This window comes from Phaseolus vulgaris, chromosome 3 (genome assembly GCF_000499845.2).
Source record: "Phaseolus vulgaris cultivar G19833 chromosome 3, P. vulgaris v2.0, whole genome shotgun sequence".
NCBI classification, from domain to species: domain Eukaryota; kingdom Viridiplantae; phylum Streptophyta; class Magnoliopsida; order Fabales; family Fabaceae; genus Phaseolus; species Phaseolus vulgaris.
Genome location: NC_023757.2, coordinates 50,265,554 through 50,290,031, shown reverse-complemented (window position 1 = coordinate 50,290,031; position 24,478 = coordinate 50,265,554). Strand labels below are relative to the sequence as shown.

The 24,478-nt window shown below is 35.1% G+C and overlaps 2 protein-coding genes across 7 annotated transcripts; both read left to right on the top strand.

Moving 5' to 3' along the window:
• Positions 1 to 951: 951 nt before the first annotated feature.
• LOC137808475 (oligopeptide transporter 7-like) lies at positions 952 to 24,152 on the top strand. Of its 6 annotated transcripts, none has more exons than XM_068609604.1 (6): positions 952 to 1,112; positions 1,223 to 1,808; positions 2,824 to 3,393; positions 3,480 to 3,738; positions 4,092 to 4,274; positions 4,650 to 5,697. In XM_068609604.1, exons 1-6 carry the CDS (start codon positions 1,079 to 1,081, stop codon positions 5,262 to 5,264), a joined length of 2,247 nt encoding a protein of 748 aa, XP_068465705.1. In that variant the 5' UTR covers positions 952 to 1,078; the 3' UTR covers positions 5,265 to 5,697. The 6 variants fall into 6 exon arrangements, with proteins under 6 accessions (XP_068465705.1, XP_068465706.1, XP_068465709.1 ...); XM_068609605.1 differs by lacking the exons at positions 2,824 to 3,393; positions 3,480 to 3,738; positions 4,092 to 4,274; positions 4,650 to 5,697 and adding exons at positions 21,524 to 22,093; positions 22,188 to 22,446; positions 22,801 to 22,983; positions 23,199 to 24,152 and having other exon boundaries at positions 959 to 1,112; XM_068609608.1 differs by having other exon boundaries at positions 960 to 1,137.
• On the top strand, positions 10,770 to 15,289 carry LOC137808477 (oligopeptide transporter 7-like). The gene is made up of 6 exons (XM_068609610.1): positions 10,770 to 10,966; positions 11,076 to 11,661; positions 12,487 to 13,056; positions 13,151 to 13,409; positions 13,764 to 13,946; positions 14,302 to 15,289. The coding sequence occupies exons 1-6, from the start codon at positions 10,933 to 10,935 to the stop codon at positions 14,914 to 14,916; spliced, it is 2,247 nt and encodes a 748-aa protein (XP_068465711.1). The 5' UTR covers positions 10,770 to 10,932; the 3' UTR covers positions 14,917 to 15,289.
• Positions 24,153 to 24,478: the final 326 nt, after the last annotated feature.

Below are 24,478 nucleotides of genomic sequence, written 5' to 3'. Positions count from 1 at the left end.
TGGATCCCATAAAGCTTGCAAAGATATAATCAATGACCATCTCGAAGTTTAACTGACCTCAACTACATGTTTTGGTTGAGAGACATCCTTCTTAGTTAGAACATGTTTTCAACATAGTTACTAGTGACACAAAATCCATTAAGAGTTGGTTTAATTATAAAAAAAAGTGTTAACTTATTATAAATAACATGATGCGGAGCATCACTATTTAAGATCTAAGAAAAATTATTTTTATAATTTTTAAACTCACCATTTCCAAGATTTTTAACATGACTAGGTGTGTGTTCAATAGTATTATAATTTAGTTATATCTCTCGTTAATATGAGATTTTCAATATATCAACTATGAATATAACCAAATTATTTACTTATCGGTTTTTATAAAATCAAGTTAAATTTAAATTTTACACCTTTTGTGTGAGATCTATTTGTTAATAGTAATAAAATTAAGTTAAATTTAAATTTTATAACTTTATGTGAGATCTATTTCTTAACACTCTCTACATGCGGAGAATTCCTATCAATCTTAATCACGTGGAGTGATATAAATTTTTTATTATTTATAGTTTTAATCCCTCCGTCTTGGTGAATGGGATATCCTTGTGGGTAGCGAAGGCAATTCTCCTTGTAGGATATCCCATCTTAAAATAATATTAAAAATAATTACAAGACATAATTACTATTAGTATTTTCTTTAATTATATTTAAAATTTCATTGACAATACATAATGCGTTTAATAATATGCAAATTTTCAAAGTAAAAAACTCTTAATTTATGTAGCGGATAACACATACACTAACACTGTTCGTAAGCTTTTTCTATAGTATTATTCTTAAAATACTTTTATACTATATTTTATAATTTATTTTTTATTCTATATTATTTGTTTGATTGTGTCACGTTTTCCTAATCTCTATTAGGTATAAATAAATAACCAGTTTTAAAAAAATGATTTTTCGATATGATTCTGATTCTCTGGTTCTTATTTTTCTGTTGTATGAAAAAAAACAGAGCTTCTCATTCAATTTATTTCTTTGTTTTTATGAAAAAAGTGGGAAGAAACAAAATTGAAGCAACATGTCCAATGATCCTGAAATCAATGCCCCTCTAAGTTCGTTTTCTCTGATTCTCCAAACGTACTTTTTTGTTCTTTCTTCATTCAGAGATCCAAACAATCATGCTTTTCTTTCTAATTCTCATATTCGTTGACTCACTTTTCAGTTAAAAGGCGTCACCACAACAACGACGCCATCTCCGAGGCGGAGAACTCGCCGGCCGCCGAGAATTCTCCGATCGAGCAGGTAGCGCTGACGGTTCCTGTGAGCGACGATCCGTCGCTGCCTTCCTTCACTTTCCGGACATGGATTTTGGGAACCCTTGCGTGCGTGCTTCTCTCCTTCCTGAACCAGTTCTTCGGATTCCAGAGGGAGCCACTGTCAGTGACGGCGATATCGGCGCAGATAGCGGTGGTTCCGGCGGGACACCTGATGGCGGCAGCGGTGACAAGGCGCGTGTTCATGAAGGGGACGAAGTGGGAGTTCACGCTGAACCCAGGGAAGTTCAACGTGAAGGAGCACGTGCTCATCACTATCTTCGCCAGTTCGGGAGCCGCTAGCGTCTACGCCATCCGTTTCGTTAGCGCCGTTAAATTGTTCTACCGGAAGGAGTTAACGGTTTTAGCAGCGTTATTGGTGGTTATAACGTCTCAGGTTTTGGGCTTCGGTTGGGCCGGGATATTCCGACAATATCTGGTAGAGCCCGCTACCATGTGGTGGCCCCAAAACCTTGTTCAGGTCTCGCTGTTCAGGTACGGTTCTCGTTACTTACTCCATATTTCAACTAAACCGTTAGATTGTTCACAATTTGATCTGATGGTTGAAATCTTTTCTTTTTATTCTTCTTCTCTAATCTCCTAAACCAAATGAACAAAACATAATTTATAAATACTTCACCTTTTTATTGGGATAATTGATATGTTAATTTAGTTTTTAAAAAAACCAAATATTTATTTTATGAACCTTTTTTTAGAAAAAAAGGAAAGACAAGAAGAATAAAAGAAAAAGAATTAACCATTAGATGAAAATTAAAAAAACACCCTCGCCTTCACCTTTTTCTTTTTTCCTTTTACCTTTTATTTATTATCCGTCACATAGATTATCAAAATTTAAAATTGGTTTAAATGTAGTTTTCACTTCAGTAATGTACGTGATTTTTTTCATGATTTTAAATTTTCTAAAAAAATTCCTAAAGTTGTTTAGTGTTTAATCCATCTCATTATACTTAGTTAGTTGTCATTACACGGTATGTCAACATTATACCGTAACTAGTTCATATATGATAGGATTGTAAATTTATTTAGATAGGATGAGTTAATTTTTTAAATTCTTCAATTTATATTGATATGGTCCTATTTGTTAGGTATTAAATAGTATGTGATTATAATATTAAAATTTGATTCAATTTTATTATTATTAAGAAAATAATTTTAATAATCACAACTAAATAAATATATTAAAAAAAATACAAAATTAAATAATTTAAAAAAAAATATTGAAAAGTAAGTCAGAACAGGCCGGGCTGACACTTTTTTGACACCCTTACTATACGATACCATATACGTCACTTTTATATAGGATTGTAGTCATCTAACAAGTTCTTGTAGTTGCTGCTCAAGCTTAAACTTTCTACAATTGTACCTAATAATTGATGTAATAACGATTCCGATAATGGTGTCAAAATTATGAAGAAGAACAGCCATATGACTATATTAATTCCACGTTGCATAGTGATATTACAACTCATGCATTCCTAATTTATTTCAGGGCGCTACATGAGCAAGAGGAGAGACGAAAGGGAGCGTTAACTCGGAATCAGTTTTTCCTTATAGCATTTCTTTGCAGTTTTGCTTATTATGTTTTTCCTGGCTATTTGTTCCCTATGTTAACATCGATTTCGTGGATTTGCTGGATGTTTCCCACTTCCGTGATAGCACACCAGTTAGGTTCAGGGTTGCATGGTCTTGGAGTTGGTGCTGTTGGTTTTGACTGGTCAAGTATATGTTCTTATCTTGGTAGCCCTTTGGCCAGTCCATGGTTTGCTACGGCTAATGTTGCTGTTGGCTTTGCCATTTTCATATATGCCATTGTGCCCATTGCTTATTCCACAAACCTTTACAACGCAAGAAGATTTCCCATATTTTCAGATGAACTATTCATGTCCAATGGTCAAAAGTACAACATATCAGCTATAATAGACTCCAACTTTCACCTTGACATGGAGGCTTATGAGCGTGAGGGCCCTCTTTATCTTAGCACCATGTTTGCTATGTCATATGGCATTGGTTTTGCTTGCCTTTCTGCAACCCTCGTTCATGTGTTACTCTTCCATGGGAGGTAATCACGCTATGTATTCCATTGGAAGTTTTAATTGTATGAACTAATCTGCCGCTGTAGTTGAATTGGTTGACTTAATACTGCAGTGAAATATTGAGACTAAGTAAGTCTGCTTTCCAAGAGAATAAGATAGATATACACACGAAGATCATGAGAAAGAACTACAAACAAGTTCCAGAATGGTGGTTTCTTTGCATTCTTCTGTTCAACATCGTTGCAACTATATTTATATGTGAATATTTCAACAATGAACTCCAACTACCATGGTGGGGTGTAGTGTTAGCTTGTGTTGTTGCCATGTCATTTACTCTTCCCATTGGAGTAATTAGAGCCACCACAAATCAGGTACACAAGTTATAAAATTCTCGGTAATGGTAAAGTTAATTGATAAAAGTTTGTGGTACAACATTAAATTGATGTCACAAGGATGTGCAATTTCTTGACAGTTAAATTATACCCAAGTACTACTTTTTGTTTGCTTCAAGTTCAGCCCAGTGGTTTAAATTAACTGCCAGTTTAACGGTTGGATTGGTGTGACTAAAATAGTGATTGCACAACATATTAGTCTTAATTAATGTAAATACAGTATTGGTGGTACCTTTCATATTCCAAATACTGCATATTACTTAAATAGTTTTTTTTTCCCCTTCGTTATCAATCACATAGCCTAACAGTAACTAAGTTTCCATGTCGTGAAGGCACCAGCTTTGAATATAATAACAGAATACATAATTGGATACATCTACCCAGGATATCCGGTTGCCAACATGTTGTTTAAAGTGTATGGTAATGTGAGCATGAAGCAGGCAATTTTCTTTTTACAAGATTTTAAGCTTGGCCATTACATGAAGATCCCTCCTAGAGAAATGTTCTTGGCACAGGTTTGCCCACCTTCTCTTCCTCTTTTCAAAAACAGAGAAAAAACAAAAAGAAGTGATTCTTTTTATTTATTTATTTTGTTTTTCTGTTACATGACCTTTCAAAGTCTGAGGACATGTTTGATTCAGACATACGTTCAAAATAACAACCGAAAAACTTGTTTGGTTTTTAGTTGGATCCTATATTATTATAAATTAGGTTTTGTCACAATTTTATAGTTCAAACAAACTCAATTTGAAATGAAAGAGAAGAACGAGTTATACTCAGTTTACAAAATGAAGTTTCTTCAAATTTAAGTCTTCAAACTTCAATCTAAACATACACTAACCTAATTATTAGTAAATCATGTATCATAACCCCCTTACTTGCTTCTGTAGGTAGTTGGCACCTTAATGTCTGGTGTGGTGCATTTACTAACAGCATGGTGGCTCATGAACACTGTTCCAAATATATGCGAACGAGCATTGCTTCCAGCAGGAAGTCCTTGGACTTGTCCTGGTGATCATGTGTTCTATGACGCGTCTGTGATATGGGGTTTGATAGGGCCCCGTAGAACTTTTGGGGATCTTGGACACTACTCGGCTATTAACTGGTTTTTCTTGGCTGGAGCAATAGCTCCTTTCTTAGTTTGGCTAGCACACAAGGCCTTGCCTCAAAAACAATGGATCAGGCTTATCACTGTGCCTGTGCTCTTGGGTGCATTATCTGATATGCCTCCAGCTACAGCAGTAAACTACACCAGTTGGGTCATTGTTGGATTTGTCTCAGGATTTGTTGTTTACCGTTACTATCGTGGTTGGTGGAGCCGACACAACTATGTCTTATCTGGGGCACTTGATGCTGGTTTAGCCTTCATGGGGGTTTTGCTCTACTTGTGCTTGGGGATGGAACATATCAGCCTAAACTGGTGGGGCAGTGATTCAGATGGGTGCCCATTAGCTTCATGTCCAACTGCTCCAGGTGTTGAATCTGAAGGGTGTCCTCTTTACTAAGCTTGTGAATGATACAATGGTGTTAAACTGTTAATGCAGCCTTGGTTGTAAATTGTAGTTGAGAGTGCCTTGCAGGCAGGTTGATCTAGCTGCAACTGTTACCACAAAGATGTTGCAGGTACCTTGCAAACTGCAAGCATGTTGCCGTGGACTCAATTTAAAGCCATGGACTTGGCAAAGATGTCCATAGATGCTGCCATGATTCTTTCTTCTTTGACTGTAGAGGTTGTGTAAGTTTTATAAAAGAATGGATTTATTTATGATTGATGATGTATTTACATTGTATCCTTGAAGATATAAAATTCAAAATTGTTATATGAATTGAGATACATGAGCCTATGTTAAGGGTATCCATGTGTTACCATGTGTATAAATTACTTCTTTATCAACACATTGTAATACACATCAGTTAGTATGATAACCTTTCCTTTCCTCTCTGTGAGTTACAATAACATGGTATCATGAGCTAGAGAGTTTTTTTTTTCCGCTTTTCTTTCATGGCTTCTGCTCCTTCTTCTTCCTCTTCTTCTACATCATCATCTTCGTCCACCCAGGTTCTCCCCACCAAGAGTTCCTCCTCCGTCTCCCTACATCACCTTACCACTCCTATTATGCTCAAACTGGATGACGAAAATTTTCTATTGTGGAAACAACAGGTTCTGACCACTGTTGATGGGTTGCTGCACTCCTCGTTTCTTGACGGAACTAACGTTCCTCCGCGCTGTCTTTCTACGGCCGATGGAACCCTCAGTCCCAATCTTCCATTCATCTCTTACAAGCAACAAGATAATTTGTTGGTTGCGTGGCTTCTGGCGTCCATGACCACTCTGATTTTAACCCAAATGGTGGGTCTTACCTCTACAACACAGATTTGGCAGACGCTAAACACGTATTTTTCTTCTCATACTCCTTTTAAAGAATAAAAGAAAAGATCTTTCTATCTCCGCATATGTTTTGGATATCAAACGCGCGGTGGATGCGCTGGCTGCCGTTGGTGCCCCAATATCTGTTGAAGATCACATTGAAACCATTCTTGATGGTGTTCCTCCTGATTTTGATCCCTTTGTTGCTTCCATTCTGTCTAGAACTGATCCTTACAAAGTTGCAAAGATTGAAGCTCTGCTTCTGGTACAAGAAGAACGTCTTGAACGCCATCATCAACTCGATCCTCTCAGTTTTCCTGCCATTGCCGCTCTCTCAACTTGGACGCCTTCGTATCCCACCAATGACAAAGCCAATCTCAAGTTCCATAGCAATCGTGGTGGTCGTGGGTTTTCTCGCTCCCAAAATTTTGCACGTGGTTCTCACTTCTCCCGATCTCAAGCTCGTGGTTCTTGGACCTCTTCCAAACCAACGTGTCAAGTTTGTGGCAAATATGGTCATGCTGCTCTTTAGTGTTGGCAATGGTATGACCACAAACCTAATCCACCTCCTCGTGCTAATTTTTCTCAGTTTTCAATCTCAGACCCTGAACCCAGCGATGCGTCTCTTCTGGGCATTCATTCCACCACTGAGGATCCACTTTGGTACCTCGACAGTGGTGCTACACATCATGTAACGAAAGATCCCACTGTCTACTCAACCAAACAACCTTACAACGACATTGAAACTGTTAAAATGGGTAATGGCTCAGGTTTGTTTATTGCTAATACTGGGTCTGCAATTTTTCGTTCTTCTCTCACGGATAAACCCTTATTATTGTGCAATCTATTACATGTTCCGCTGATAACCAAGAACTTACTTAGTGTTTCTCAGTTTGCTCGTGACAATCATGTGTATTTTCAATTTCATGCTAACCATTGTTGTGTTGTTGATCAGGCTACGAACAAAGTTCTTCTTCGCGGCATTCTTAAGGATGGTCTCTACACCTTTCCAATCATGCACACTCCTCATATGTCCTCTGTTTTTCATACTTCATTTGTAGATAATAAACTCACAGCCAATATCTGGCATGAACGTTTTGGTCACTGTCATTCTGGCACATTAAAACAAATTTTACAGCATTGTAATATACGTTGTTCTTCTGATATCAAATTTTGCTCTGCTTGTATGCTTGGTAAAAATAAACAGCTTCCTTTTACTTCTTCTATTACCATTTACTCTCGTTCATTGGAACTTGTGTTTGCTGATGTAGGGGGTCCTACTCCTATACCTGCTTCCAATGGTGCAAGGTATTACATCTCTTTTCTTGATGCTTACACCAAATATACATGGATATACGTTCTTCATACTAAATCTCAGGTTTCCTCTGTGTTTAAAAAATTCAAAAGTTTTGCTGAAAACCAAACAAATTCTAAACTTTGCTCTATTCAAACTGATAATGCCAAAGAAATTCTTTGTCTTAAACCTTTCCTTGAACATTATGGCATTCACCATAGACTTACATGTCCCTACACCCATGAACAAAATGGATCTGTTGAACGAAAGCACATGCATATTGTTGAAATGGGCCTAACGCTTCTTGCCACTGCTTCATTGCCTCGTCGTTTCTGGGCAGAAGCCTTCATCACTTCCACCCACATTATCAATGCTCTTCCCACCCCTGTGTTGAATGGTGATAACCCTTATGCTAGGTTGTTTAAACGCAAACCTGATTATAATGTTTTCAAAGTGTTTGGTTGTGCTTGTTATCCAAATTTACGCCCCTATAATAATAATAAGTTTGATTTTAGATCACATTGTTCTCTCTTTCTTGGATACAGTCCAACTAATAAAGGCTATATATGTCTCCTGTCCACTGGTAAGACTATTGTTTCTCGTCATGCTCGTTTTGATGAAACTACTTTTCCATATAATGAAGACTCAAATAGTTTTGTTATGCCTACTATTTCTCATAAGCACACACATGATATTTCACCCACTTTGACTGTTGTTCATACAAATACTAATTCTGTTAATGAGCATGTTGTTTCTGATAGCAATTCTACTACTGACATTGGTGCTTCTGCAACTGGTACCATTGGCAATTCTATTACTGACATTGGTGCTTCTGCAATTGGTAATATTGAATGTCTTCCTTCTATTCCTCCTCCTACTAACACTCATCCCATGACCACTCGTGCCAAGGTAGGCATCATTAAATCCAAAATTTATATTGTTGTTTCTATTATTCCTTCTCCTCCTTCTTTTGTCAAGGAAGCTATGACTTCTCATGTATGGTCCCAAGCAATGACTGATGAGTATCAAGCTCTCCTAAAAAAAAGACGTGGACTCTCACTGCTCTCCCATCCAATGCCTCTCTGGTAGGTTGTAAATGGATTTTTAAAACCAAATTGCATGCAGATGGCTCCTTTCAACGTTGCAAGGCACGCCTTGTTGCCAAAGGCTTCAATCAAACTGAGGGACTTGACTACAGTGAGACCTTCAGTCCTGTAGTCAAACCCACCATGATTCATATTGTTCTTTCGCATGCTGTTACAAATAACTGGGCTATTCGTCAAGTGGACATTGATAATGCTTTCCTCCATGGTGATCTCAATGAACGTGTGTATATGCAGCAACAACCAGGTTTTATCTCCCATGATCCCACTCTTGTATGTCAATTACTCAAGGCTATTTATGGCCTCAAGCAAGCATCCAGGTCCTGGTTTTCTAAACTTAGCACAACTTTATGTGATTTTGGTTTTTGTTCTACAGTAAGTGATACCTCAGTATTTACTAAATTCACTTTGTCTTATACTATGTTTGTCCTGGTTTATGTTGATGATATAATCATCACTGCATCTTCACCTACTGAAATTACTAACCTCATTACCACTTTGCGTTCTTCTTTTGCATTAAAAGATTTAGGTAGTCTTCATCATTTTTTAGGAATTCAAGTTTCTCGAACATCTACTGGTGACATGCATCTCTCTCAGGACTAGTACATACGTGAGCTGTTACAGAAAACAAATATGCTCCATGCTAAACCTCAACCCACGCCTATGACATCCTCTTCGCGTCTCCAACAAAATTCTTTTGAATCATTCAATGATCATTCCTTGTATAGGTCAGTTGTTTGTACACTTCAATATCTTCTTATAACTAGGCCTAAACTCTCTTACTCTGTTAATCGTGTTTGTCATTTTATGCATGATCCGAAACTTCACCATTGGCAAGCTGTGAAGAGAATTCTTCGTTATTTAGTTGGCACCATTACACATGGATTGCTTCTTCGCCACAACTCGACGACCTCTCTTATTGGTTTTTGCGGATGCAGATTGGGGTGTTGACGTTGACGACCGCAAATCCACCACTGACTATTGTATTTACATGGGGTCTAATCTTGTTTCCTGGTAATCTCACAAACAGAAAACGGTTTCCAGAAGTAGTACGGAAGCAGAATACCGGGCAGTTGCAACTCTCCTTGCTGAAATTGTGTGGATTCAATCTCTTCTTTATGAGTTGTGCATTCAAGGTTCAAAACCAAAGTTGTATTCTGATAATCTTGGAGTTGTTCTGCTAAGTGCAAATCCTGTTATGCACTCTAAAACGAAACACTTTGAATTGGACCTCCACTTTGTTCGTGATCAAGTTCGTAATCAAAAAATTCAACTTCTTCATCTTCCAGCACGCTTTCAAGTTACTGATCCCCTTACCAGGCCTGTTTCTGGCATATTGTTTCTGCATGTACGGGATAAACTCATGATTATGGCTAATCCAACCATGAGTTTAAGGGAGGGTGTTAAGGGTACCCATGTGTTACCTTGTGTATAAATTACTTCTTTATCAACACATTGTAATACACACCAGTTAATATGATAACCTTTCCTTTCCTCTCTCTGAGTTACAATAACAGCCTAGAAATGTTGATTTGTCCTACTTTTCAGAGTATCGTACATCACATCCAATAAAAAAAATATCACTATTTAAAGTTTATATAATTTGTGTTTAAACTTTTTTCTTGAATTTAAACTTCATATTTAAAAACGGATAAAAAAAATTTAAAATTATATTTACGTAGTTCTCCAATTCATATAACTAGTTAATCTAATCCAAATTGAAACTAAAAAAAACTTTGTAAAATATATAAATTTTACTTTTTATTGTTTATTTGTGAAAACCTATTTTTTTTTTAAATTACTTAATAAATTGAATATTTATCTTAATTATATGGAATAAAAAGGGAATTAAAGCATACTTTTTTATCCCTCCGTCTTCGTGAATGGAATATCCTCCTTGTGGGTAACGAAGGCAATAACTCTCTGGTGTATGCCGGGTACACTAATTCCAGTTCTGCTTATCTTTTAGATCATATTTATATTTATATTTTTTTAAAATACATTCATATTAAATATTATTATACAACTTAAATTATCAATTATCACATAAAAAAAATATAACTAAAAAAATTTGTAATTTGTTCATCCCTTAGTTTCTCTTTAGTCAAGAAGAGACAAACATTATATATTGTGTATGAAGAAAAAAAAACAGAGCTTCTCAGTGAATGTATCTTGCCCAAAAACTGGAACAAATACAAAGGCTTTATCTGTGATAAAGGACAAGCATCATCATCCAATGACATCTACTTCACTACCTATAAAAGAAATTACCATAATAAACGATATTATAAAAATTTAATAATAATTTCCATTTTAGTAATTCTTTTTTTGATTATTTTTTATTTTTTGTTTTAATAGAAAAATGTGGGGAGTTATGCTTAAATGAATAAAAAACCAATTGAAACAACATGGCTAATGATCCTGAGATCAATTCTCCTTTAAGTGCGTTTTCTCTGAGTATCCAAACAACTTTTTTGTTCTTTCTTTATTAAGAGATTCAAACAGTGATGCTTTCCTTTCTAATTCTCATATTCGTTCACTCACTTTTCAGTTAAAAGGCGTCATCACAACAGCGACGCCATCTCCGTGGCGGAGAACTCGCCGGCCGCCGAGAATTCTCCTATCGAGCAGGTAGCGCTGACGGTTCCTGTGAGCGACGATCCGTCGCGGCCTTCCTTCACTTTCAGGACATGGATTTTGGGAACCATAGCTTGCGCGCTTCTCTCCTTCCTGAACCAGTTCTTCGGATTCCGGAGGGAGCCACTATCGGTGACGGCGATATCGGCGCAGATAGCGGTGGTGCCGGCGGGACACCTGATGGCGGCGGTGGTGACAAGGCGCGTGTTCATGAAGGGGACGAAGTGGGAGTTCACGCTGAACCCAGGGTCGTTCAACGTGAAGGAGCACGTGCTTATCACTATCTTCGCCAGTTCGGGAGCCGCTAGCGTCTACGCCATCCATTTCGTTAGCGCCGTTAAAGTGTTCTACCAGAAGGACTTAACGATTTTAGCGGCGTTATTGGTAGTTATAACGTCTCAGGTTTTGGGCTTCGGTTGGGCCGGGATATTCCGAAAATACCTCGTGGAACCCGCTACCATGTGGTGGCCCCAAAACCTTGTTCAGGTCTCGCTCTTCAGGTACGATGCTCATTCCTTATATAGAAACTTTATTTATAATCATTTTTTTTCTATATCATTCTATTTATTAAAGTATTATTAATATTATTTTATTTTTTATATTAAATCTTATATGATTAAAATATTAAAGTGAGATTTAATTTAATTATTATTTTGTATTGAAATAAATAATATTAATTATTATAATTAAATAAATAGATTAAAAGAATTAAAAAATACATTGAAAAGTGTAAGTTGCCAAAGGGTGTTGATATATTGATAGTAAAAACATAATTTCACATTTTAATAAATTAATATTTTATTTATTTTTATTTTATTTTTAATTCATAATATAATTATATTAGTATAAGTGTTTGTTTGTGAAATATATGTTTTTCACTATGGTGTTAAAAACATTTTCCGTTACCAAAACGTACTAGCAGAGGGTTGTCACACCCCTAATAAGTAAGGTGCATATCTTAATACCACATTACAAAATATCCATTTCACATCCTAATAAATAAATATTATGAAGAGAAATGATATTTTAATAATTATGAAAGTTGTATAATGTAATAGATTTAAATATAAATATATATAATAAAAAATAAATTTATAATTAAATGATATGAAAATATTAAAATAATAAAATTAAGGGTTGTAATTAATTATATAAAAAATGAGTTGTGAATATATTATTATAAAAAAAATAGCTATATGATTATAATAAGAAAAATATTTTTTTTACTTGTACATATTTTTTTACTGTTTGTGTGAAGATATCAGCACTACTAATTCCGCGTTGCATAGTAATATTACAACTCATGCATTCATAATTTATTTCAGGGCGCTACATGAGAAAGAGGAGAGACGAAAGGGAGCGTTAACTCGGAATCAGTTTTTCCTTATAGCATTTCTTTGCAGTTTTGCTTATTATGTTTTTCCTGGCTACTTGTTCCCTTCGTTAACATCGATTTCGTGGATTTGCTGGATGTTTCCCACTTCCGTAATAGCACACCAGTTAGGTTCAGGGTTGCATGGTCTTGGAGTTGGTGCTATTGGTTTTGACTGGTCAAGTATATGTTCTTATCTTGGTAGCCCTTTGGCCAGTCCATGGTTTGCTACGGCTAATGTTGCTGCCGGTTTTGCCATTTTCATATATGCCATTGTGCCCATTGCTTATTCCACAAACCTTTACAACGCAAGAAGATTTCCCATATTTTCAGATGAACTATTCATGTCCAATGGTCGAAAGTACAACATATCAGCTATAATAGACTCCAACTTTCACCTTGACATGGAGGCTTATGAGCGTGAGGGCCCTCTTTATCTTAGCACCATGTTTGCTATGTCATATGGCATTGGTTTTGCTTGCCTTTCTGCAACCCTCGTTCATGTGTCACTCTTCCATGGGAGGTAATCACGCTATATATTTATAGTTTCCATTGGAAGTTTTAATTGTAAGAACTAATCTGCCGCCGTAGTTGAATTGGTTGCCTTAATACTGCAGTGAAATATTGAGACTTAGTAAGTCTGCTTTTCAAGAGAATAAGATAGATATACACACGAAGATCATGAGAAAGAACTACAAACAAGTTCCAGAATGGTGGTTTCTTTGCATTCTTCTGTTCAACATCGTTGCAACTATATTTATATGTGAATATTTCAACAATGAACTCCAACTACCATGGTGGGGTGTAGTGTTAGCTTGTGTTGTTGCCATGTCATTTACTCTTCCCGTTGGAGTAATTAGAGCCACCACAAATCAGGTAAGCAAGTTATAAAATTCTCGGTAATGGTAAAGTTAATTGATAAAAGTTTGTGGTACAACATTAAATTGGGACCACACGGATGTGCAATTTTTTGAGAGTTAAATTATACCCAAGTACAATTTTTGTTTGCTTCAAGTTCAGCCCGGTGGTTTACATTAACTGCCAGTTTAACGGTTGGATTGGTGGGACTAAATTAGTGATTGCACCACATATTAGTCTTAATTAATGTAAATAAAGTATTGGTGCTACCTCTCATATTCCAAATACTGCATATGACTTAAATAGTTTGTTTTTTTCCCCTTCGTTATCAATCACATAGCCTAACAGTAACTAATTTTCCATGTCGTGAAGGCACCAGCTTTGAATATAATAACAGAATACATAATTGGATACATCTACCCAGGATATCCGGTTGCCAACATGTTGTTTAAAGTGTATGGTAATGTGAGCATGAAGCAGGCAATTTTCTTTTTACAAGATTTTAAGCTTGGCCATTACATGAAGATCCCTCCTACAGAAATGTTCTTGGCACAGGTTTGCCCACCTACTCGCCCTGCTTTCAAAGAGAAGTGATTCTTTTTATTTATTTATTTTGCTTTTCTGTTATATGACCTTTCAAAGTCTGAGGACATGTTTGATTCAGACATACGTTCAAAAATAATAACTGAAAAACTTGTTTGGCTTTTTGTTGGATCCTATATTATTATAAATTGGGTTTTGTCACAATTTTATAGTTCAAACTCATTTGAAATGAAAGAGAAGAACGAGTTATACTCAGTTTACAAAATGAAGTTTCTTCAAATTTAAGTTTTCAAACTTTGATCTAAACATACACTAACTTAATTATTAGTGAAATATGAATCATAACTCCCCTTACTTGATTCTGTAGGTAGTTGGCACCTTAATGTCTGGTGTGGTGCATTTACTAACAGCATGGTGGCTCATGAACACTGTTCCAAATATATGCGAACGAGCATTGCTTCCAGCAGGAAGTCCTTGGACTTGTCCTGGTGATCATGTGTTCTATGACGCGTCTGTGATATGGGGTTTGATAGGGCCCCGTAGAACTTTTGGAGATCTTGGACACTACTCGGCTATTAACTGGTTTTTCTTGGCTGGAGCAATAGCTCCTTTCTTAGTTTGGCTAGCACACAAGGCTTTGCCTCAAAAACAATGGATCAGGCTTATCACTGTGCCTGTGCTCTTGGGTGCATTATCTGATATGCCTCCAGCTACAGCAGTAAACTACACCAGTTGGGTCATTGTTGGATTTGTCTCAGGATTTGTTGTTTACCGTTACTATCGTGGTTGGTGGAGCCGACACAACTATGTCTTATCTGGGGCACTTGATGCTGGTTTAGCCTTCATGGGGGTTTTGCTCTACTTATGCTTGGGGATGGAACATATCAGCCTAAACTGGTGGGGCACTGATTCAGATGGGTGCCCATTAGCTTCATGTCCAACTGCTCCAGGTGTTGAATCTGTAGGGTGTCCTCTTTACTAAGCTTGTAAATGATATGATGGTGTTAAACTGTTAATGCAGCCATGGTTGTAAATTGTAGTTGAGAGTGCCTTGCAGGCAGGTTGATGTAGCTGCAACTGTTACAACAAAGATGTTGCAGGTACCTTGCAAACTGCAAGCATGTTGCTGTGGACTACAATTTAAAGCCATGGACTTGTAGCATTGACAATGATATCATAAATGCTGCTATGGTTCTTTCTTCTGTGACGGTAGAGGTTGTGTAAATTTTATAAAAGAACGGATTTATTTATGATTGATGATGTAAATTTACATTGTATCCTTGAATATCTAAAATGCAAAATTTGTATATGAAGTGATATACACTATCCTAGAAATATTGATTTATCCTTAATAAGTGTCATATTTCAATAATATTTCATACTAAAATACAAACACTTATGAATATTAATTGATAAAATAACTATAATACAATCCCTAATTTATGAATTTAAACCTTTTTACATATTTTGTGATTATAATTTGAATAAGAACGATTTATTCTCAAATTTGTGGTAATTTTAGGATTCTTGGGAAGAATGAAGATGAAAGGGCAAAAGGAGACTAGACAAAGCTAAAAAGGAAGGCTAGAACGCTCCAGCACTTGTCCAAGCTCGCCTAAGCCAAAAGCTCCCAGAGAATCTTGCCCAAGCAAGCCCAATCTCGTGCAGGCGAGATCACTCAAGTGACGTTGAGTCTGTTTTTGTCCAACTCGCCTAGGCTAGTCCAATCACGCCTAAGCGAGAAGTCACTTAGCTCAAACCCAACTAGGTTAAATATGAGGCATGAGGCACAACCTTAGACATTCAATTGGGAGAATAAGAGGTTATAAAAAACCCAAAAGAGGCCGTCGTCAAGGAGAAACATCCTGAATATTCTTTTCTTGCTTTCTATGCTTGTAATGACCAACATGAATGACTAATTCTACCATTTGGGATTGAAACGTAATTTGTTCAAACTCTTAACTATAATATTCTGTTATAGGAAAGAATGAAGATGAAAGGACAAAAAAAGACTAGACAAAGCTAAAATGGGAAGCTAGAACGCTCCAACACTTGCCCAACCTCACCTAAGCCAAAAGCTCCCAGAGGATCTTGCCCAAGCGAGCCCAATCTCGCCTAGGCGAGATCACTCCAGTGACGTTGAGTCTGTTTTCATCCAACTTGCCCAGGCTAGCCCAATCACGCCTAGGCGAGAAGTCACTTAACTCAAGTCCAACTAGATTGAATATGAAGCAGGAGGCACAACCCTAGACATTCAATTGGGAGAATAAGAGGTGATAGAAAACCTTAAAATTGGTAGCAGTCAAGGAGAAACATCTTGAATATTTTTTTCTTCCTTTCCATGCTTGTAATGACCAACATGAATAACTAATTCTACCATTTGGGATTGAGAGTAATCTGTTTAAACTCTTAATTATAATATTTTGTTCTTGATTGATGATTGATACTATTATTTTATTTGTAATGCTCGTGTATCGTGATCAAGATCCTTAGATTTGATTGGAAAATACTTCTAAGTTTCTGACCCAAATGACAATGCTTAACATATTTGAAGGGTAAGAATAGATTTGAAATATTAATTGCTATCAATATCTAATCTAATGCTAAGGAGTTTTTATAAATATGTGAGGAATCGATATTTAGGAGACTCTTTTAATAATTTTATCTGTGAAGAATCGATATAAATTGCTTTTATATGGGCATCAACATCAATCAAATGATAAAATATTACCATGCTATTCAAAATACAAAAAAGTAAGAAGAATGAACTGATCAATGTCTAATTTTAGTAATATTTCATATTAAAATATAGGCACTTATGAGTATTATTTGCTAATTTACATATAAAATAACCCATAATTTATGAATTTATATGTTTTCACTTTTTTTATGATTTTTATTTGAATAAGAGCATTTTATTCCCAAATTTGGTGTTAATTGCAGGTTTCTAGGGTGAATTGGAGATTTGGATTAAAGAAGAATGATTTGAGCTAAAAAGATAAAGACGGTCTCAGAATGAAGAATTTTTTCCAAAGATGTTTGGCCACATCAATACAAACCAAACTTTCAACAATGTTCAAAGATAATATGCAATTAATCCAAGAGATTACAATAATGTTGGACCTTTCCAGGTTCATACAAATAGTCTTCACGATCAGAAACATCAAGATTGTCATTTGCGAACTTCAATTTATTATTGAATAGAAGTGAACACCTCACACACATCATGTTTCTACTCCAAGAATAATAATTTTTCTCGTTGAGTTGAGGAGTCAAACACAGTTTCGGGATTCTCTCCAGGATGGAAGTAAGAAGGGCTTGCATGATTAATGTAATGATCCATCTCTGTGTGTGATGTTTTGGAGAAAGACAACAAGTAAGAAAACAACACGCGAAGCAAAAAACCAAGATCCAACAAAAAACAAGAAAGAACAAAAAGTAATAATGGAGACATATCACGCTATTCAACTTATTATGATACATATTGAATATTATATTACCATCTTGGAGCTAATGACACGAATGTCAAGATGTGTTCCTGTGTAATGCAATATTTATTAAGAGGAATGAAAGCTTAAATTTAAGGAAAGATAAAATAGAAGAAAGATAGAAGGTTAGAAATTTTTCATTTAATGGTAAAAAAGTTACATAACGTGATATATGTAAGGTATATAAGAAAAAAAAATTGCAAAAGCAGCTATACACAGAAATAGAAAATAGATAAAAACAAATAAGCTATATAACACAATATGCAAAGTACTACCACAACACGAGTATCTCAATAGTTGAGGGTGTGATATGATGGAAGAGTAAGAAACATATTCTTATTGTCTCTTTAACAATGCAAGAAAATTTCGTTGCTTATGTTGTTACCAATTTATAGTGTGGACTTCATTATTATGCCACTCACAATTTTTTACAATAAAATCTACATTATTTTGTATAAAGAATAATAAGTCTTATAGTGAATCTAACTACTTAGAGTTGAAATGATTGATTGTAAAAGATCTTGTGAAAGATGATTCCATTATGGTAGAACATGTGGACACAAATTTCATGCTGGTTGATCCCTAGGCCAAGTGACTTAGAACTTTTGTTTTCAAGTGACATCATGATTTCTTTTGCCATTGTTGGTTAGTGGGAGCTATAGATTCATGCCATTTTCTTAAAAAAATAATATATTTTTGACATTATACATTTCAATTTGATGAGATAAATTTCATCATGATACCTTTGTATGCGTAAATCTGAAACTATTGGAGGTTGATGTCATTATGATCATTGTGTGAGCTAAGACATGATCATATTGAAGTTTGGCATTATTAGGACAACTATGTGCATAGTTGATATTGTTTTGGATTTAAGAATTGATGGTTTCCTGCAAACCATATGATTTTTCTGGCTTTTAAACACTTTATAGTATCAACTATAATATAACTAAATTATTTTTCTGATTTTTATGGTTTTTCTGGTTTGTATAATTGAAAAGTCTAAAATTTAGAGGACATGGAGAGTTGGATTTTGACTTTGAGAAGCTATTTTTTTATTAAGGTAGTCAAATTTAATCTTAACTCAATTTTACACAATTGATTAGTTAAAGTGAGGTTTTCACCTATTTGTATATTATAATTTGGTTATATTTATAGTTATTTGAGATCTCCAATATACTTCTTCACAACAAGGACATCAAATGTGAAATTTTAGAATCCATTAGCGGATGACATAATATGTCTAAATAATCTCGACTAAGATAAATTCTTAATGACTATAATACTATATTAAGGTAGAATTTAAATATAACCCAACATAAAAAAACTAACTCAGTAAAGTGAGGTTTGCACAAAATATCAAACATTTCGAGCATAAGAATAAAGTGATAATGTAAGTAACACGATAAATCTAACTAATATGGAATAGACTCTAATATCATATTAAGATAATAAGATTTAAATCTAATTTAACCTTACCAAAACGACTCAATAAAATGAAATTGCATTTCTCTCTATATATATTTTAATTTAGTTATATCTCTCATTAACTTCAATGTATCAACTATAATATAACTAAATTATTTATTGAATCGGTTTTTATAAAATCAAGTTAAATTTAAATTTATTACTTTATGTGAGATCTATTTCTTAATACTATCTACATGCGGAGAATTCCTATCTTAATCATGCGGAGTGTTTTAAATTCATATAAATATTTTATTTATTTATTTATCGTTTTAATTCTTCCGTGGGATATCCCATCCTAAAATAATATTAAAAGTAATTACAATACATAATTACTATTAGTATTTTTCTTTAATTATATTTAAAATTACATTGACAATACATAATGCATTTAATAATATTTTCAAAGTAAAAAGCTCTAAATTTATGTAACGGATAACACATACACTAACACTGCTCGTAAGTTTTTTCTATAGTATTATTCTTAAAATACTTTTATACTATATTTTATAATTTATTTTTATGCTATATTATTTGTTTGATTGTATCACGTTTTCCTAATCTCTATTCGGTATAAAATGTTTTGGTAAACAAATACTCTACTAACTATATAATACAAACACTCACACGAAAACTAATACAATACGGATATGAATATACGTATAATTTCTAAAATGTAGGATACAGATATACAAATCTATATATTATAGAATTATAAATTATATAAATTGACAATAAATATTTATGTCCACAAGTATATTTCAGATTATTTTTTGAAGAAGAAAGATGTATTTTTATGATTGATTCACAATGATTTGTTTCTTATTTCTATAATCATAATAAAAATTTATAAGTTTGAGTTTTTAGAAAATTAATATATTTTTCTTTTTTAAGATTGTGTTAAAACTGTAATAGAATTGTCAGAAATCCAACAAATACTTTTTAAATTGGACACTTCGCAAATACGTATCTTACAAGTATCATATGAGGGTCAGTGTTCAATACGAATATCCGACATCTAAGACACCATTTAAGATGAATGTTCGAGTTTCGTAGCTCACTACCTTTGTTTATTGAAAGTCTGAAAAAAAAAAAAAATAACCAGTTTTAAAAAATGATTTTTCGATTGATTCTGATTCTCTGGTTCCTATTTTTCTGTTGTATGATAAAAACAGAGCTTCTCATTCAATTTATTTTTTTGCTTTTATGAAAAAAGTGGGGAAGAAACAAATTGAAGCAACATGTGTAATGATCCTGAAATTAATGCGCCTCTAAGTTCGTTTTCTCTGATAGTCCAAACGTACTTTTTTGTTTTTTCTTCATTAAGAGATCCAAACAATCATGCTTTTCTTCCTAATTCTCATATTCGTTGACTCACTTTTCAGTTAAAAGGCGCCATCACAACAACGATGCCATCTCCGAGGCGGAGAAATCGCCGGCCGCCGAGAATTCTCCGATCGAGCAGGTAGCGCTGACGGTTCCTGTGAGCGACGATCCGTCGCTGCCTTCCTTCACTTTCCGGACATGGATTTTGGGAACCCTAGCGTGCGTGCTTCTCTCCTTCCTGAACCAGTTCTTCGGATTCCGGAGGGAGCCATTGTCGGTGACGGCGATATCGGCGCAGATAGCGGTGGTGCCGGCGGGACACCTGATGGCGGCGGCGGTGACAAGGCGCGTGTTCATGAAGGGGACGAAGTGGGAGTTCACGCTGAACCCAGGGAAATTCAACGTGAAGGAGCACGTACTTATCACTATCTTCGCCAGTTCGGGAGCCGCTAGCGTCTACGCCATCTATTTCGTTAGCGCCGTTAAACTGTTCTACCGGAAGGACTTAACGATTTTAACCGCGTTATTGGTAGTTATAACGTCTCAGGTTTTGGGCTTCGGTTGGGCCGGGATATTCCGAAAATACCTCGTGGAGCCCGCTGCCATGTGGTGGCCCCAAAATTTTTTTTCAGGTCTCGCTCTTCAGGTACATGCTCATTCCTTAGTACATACTTCAACTGAAATTATATAGAAACTTTATTTATATAAGTTTTTTCCTATATCATTCCATTTATTAAAGTATTATTAATATTTATTTTATTTTTTATATTAAATATTATTTTATTAGAATATTAAAATTTGATTTAATTTTATTATTATTTGTTTTTATTTTTTATTGTAAAAAAATAATATTAATTATTATAACTAGGTTTCTTCTATGCTGTAAACTCATTTTTTAAATATATTAAAATAAATTAAAAAATACATTGAAAAGTGTAAGTAGCCGAACCCATCAGTTCATATTGGTGGGTTACCAAAAAGTTCTAGCAGCGGGTTGGTGGCACATTTTGACAGTCCTATTAAGGTGCTGGTATCTTAACATCACAGTACAAAACATACATTTTACATTCTAATAAACTAATATTTTTAGTATATTTAATTTATTTTTTAATTTAAATATTAATATATCATTATAATGGTTTGTCATGTGCTTTACTTTTTAGGTGTTAAAGAAATTTTTTCCCCTAACAAATCCTTGTAGTTGCTGCTCAAGCTTAAACTTTCTACAATTGTACCTAATAATTGATTGATGTAATATCGGTTTCGATAATGGTGTCAAAATTATGAAGAACAGCTATGTTATTTCAGGGCGCTACATGAGAAAGAGGAGAGACGAAAGGGAGGGTTAACTCGGAATCAGTTTTTCCTTATAGCATTTCTTTGCAGTTTTGCTTATTATGTTTTTCCTGGCTACTTGTTCCCTTCGTTAACATCGATTTCGTGGATTTGCTGGATGTTTCCCACTTCCGTAATAGCACACCAGTTAGGTTCAGGGTTGCATGGTCTTGGAGTTGGTGCTATTGGTTTTGACTGGTCAAGTATATGTTCTTATCTTGGTAGCCCTTTGGCCAGTCCATGGTTTGCTACGGCTAATGTTGCTGCCGGTTTTGCCATTTTCATATATGCCATTGTGCCCATTGCTTATTCCACAAACCTTTACAACGCAAGAAGATTTCCCATATTTTCAGATGAACTATTCATGTCCAATGGTCAAAAGTACAACATATCAGCTATAATAGACTCCAACTTTCACCTTGACATGGAGGCTTATGAGCGTGAGGGCCCTCTTTATCTTAGCACCATGTTTGCTATGTCATACGGCATTGGTTTTGCTTGCATTTCTGCAACCCTCGTTCATGTGTCACTCTTCCATGGGAGGTAATCACGCTATATATTTATAGTTTCCATTGGAAGTTTTAATTGTATGAACTAATATGCCGCTGTAGTTGAATTGGTTGCCTCAATACTGTAGTGAAATATTGCGTCTGAGTAAGTCTGCTTTCCAAGAGAATAAGATAGATATACACACGAAGATCATGAGAAAGAACTACAAACAAGTTCCAGAATGGTGGTTTCTTTGCATTCTTCTGTTCAACATCGTTGCAACTATATTTATATGTGAATATTTCAACAATGAACTCCAACTACCATGGTGGGGTGTAGTGTTAGCTTGTGTTGTTGCCATGTCATTTACTCTTCCCATTGGAGTAATTAGAGCCACCACAAATCAGGTACACAAGTTATAAAATTCTCGGTAATGGTAAAGTTAATTGATAAAAAATTGTGGTACAACATTAAATTGAGGCCACACGGATGTGCAATTTCTTGACAGTTAAATTATACCCAAGTACTACTTTTTGTTTGCTTCAAGTTCAGCCCAGTGGTTTACATTAACTGCCAGATTAATGGTTGGATTGGTGTGACTAAATTAGTGATTGCACCACATATTAGTCTTAATTAACGTAAATAAAGTATTGGTGCTACCTTTCATACTCCAAATACTGCATATTACTTAAATAGTTTGATTTTTTCCCTTCGTTACCAATCACATAGCCTAACAGTAACTAATTTTCCATGTCGTGAAGGCACCAGCTTTGAATATAATTACAGAATACATAATTGGATACGTCTATCCAGGATACCCGGTTGCCAACATGTTGTTTAAAGTGTATGGTGATGTGAGCATGCAGCAGGCAGTTTTCTTTTTACAAGATTTTAAGCTTGGCCACTACATGAAGATCCCTCCTAGAGAAATGTTCTTGGCACAGGTTTCCCCACCTACTCTCCCCCTAATAAAAAAACAGAGAAAAAGAAAGAGAAGTGATTCTTTTCATTTATTTATTTTGTTTTTCTGTTATATGACCTTTCCAAGTCTGACGACATGTTTGATTCACACATACGTTCAAAATAACAACCCAAAAACATACACTAACTTAATTATTAGTGAATTATGAATCATAACCCCCCTTACTTGCTTCTGTAGGTAGTTGGCACCTTAATGTCTGGTGTGGTGCATTTACTAACATCATGGTGGCTCATGAACACTGTTCCAAATATATGCGAACGAGCATTGCTTCCAGCAGGAAGTCCTTGGACTTGTCCTGGTGATCATGTGTTCTATGACGCGTCTGTGATATGGGGTTTGATAGGGCCCCGTAGAACTTTTGGAGATCTTGGACACTACTCGGCTATTAACTGGTTTTTCTTGGCTGGAGCAATAGCTCCTTTCTTAGTTTGGCTAGCACACAAGGCTTTGCCTCAAAAACAATGGATCAGGCTTATCACTGTGCCTGTGCTCTTGGGTGCATTATCTGATATGCCTCCAGCTACAGCAGTAAACTACACCAGTTGGGTCATTGTTGGATTTGTCTCAGGATTTGTTGTTTACCGTTACTATCGTGGTTGGTGGAGCCGACACAACTATGTCTTATCTGGGGCACTTGATGCTGGTTTAGCCTTCATGGGGGTTTTGCTCTACTTGTGCTTGGGGATGGAACATATCAGTCTAAACTGGTGGGGCACTGATTCAGATGGGTGCCCATTAGCTTCATGTCCAACTGCTCCAGGTGTTGAATCTGTAGGGTGTCCTCTTTACTAAGCTTGTGAAATATGATGGTGTTAAACTGTTAATGCAGCCATGGTTGTAAATTGTAGTTGAGAGTGCCTTTCAGGCAGGTTGATCTAGCTGCAACTGTTACCACAAAGATGTTGCAGGTACCTTGCAAACTGCAAGCATGTTGCTGTGGACTACAATTTAAAGCCATGAACTTGTAGCATTTGGCAAAGATGTCCATAGATGCTGCTATGATTCTTTCTTCTATGACTGTAGAGGTCGTGTAAATTTTATAAAAGAATGGATTTATTTATGATTGATGTTGTAAATTTACATTGTATCCTTTACATTGTACCCTATAAATGTTGATTTGTCCTACTTTTACATTTATAGTATTTTGAAAATTTTAGTAGGTTTAACTGAACATTTATTAAAAAGAATCTTATATTAAGTATTCAAAATATATTTTTTTTATCAAATTCTTTGATTTTGTTATTATTGAGATGACTTATGTTTCTATTTTCGTCTTCACTCTGTCAATAAATTCATTATTTCTCTTTCTAATTCAGTTAACTTTGAAAAAAAAGAAATTAATTAACTGAGAAGTTAAAAAATTAAAGAGAAAAAAGAAATTAGCTAATAAATTAAAGAAAAAAAAGACAAAAGAAATTATCACCATATTCCGTAAAAATATATCAATTAAACCCATT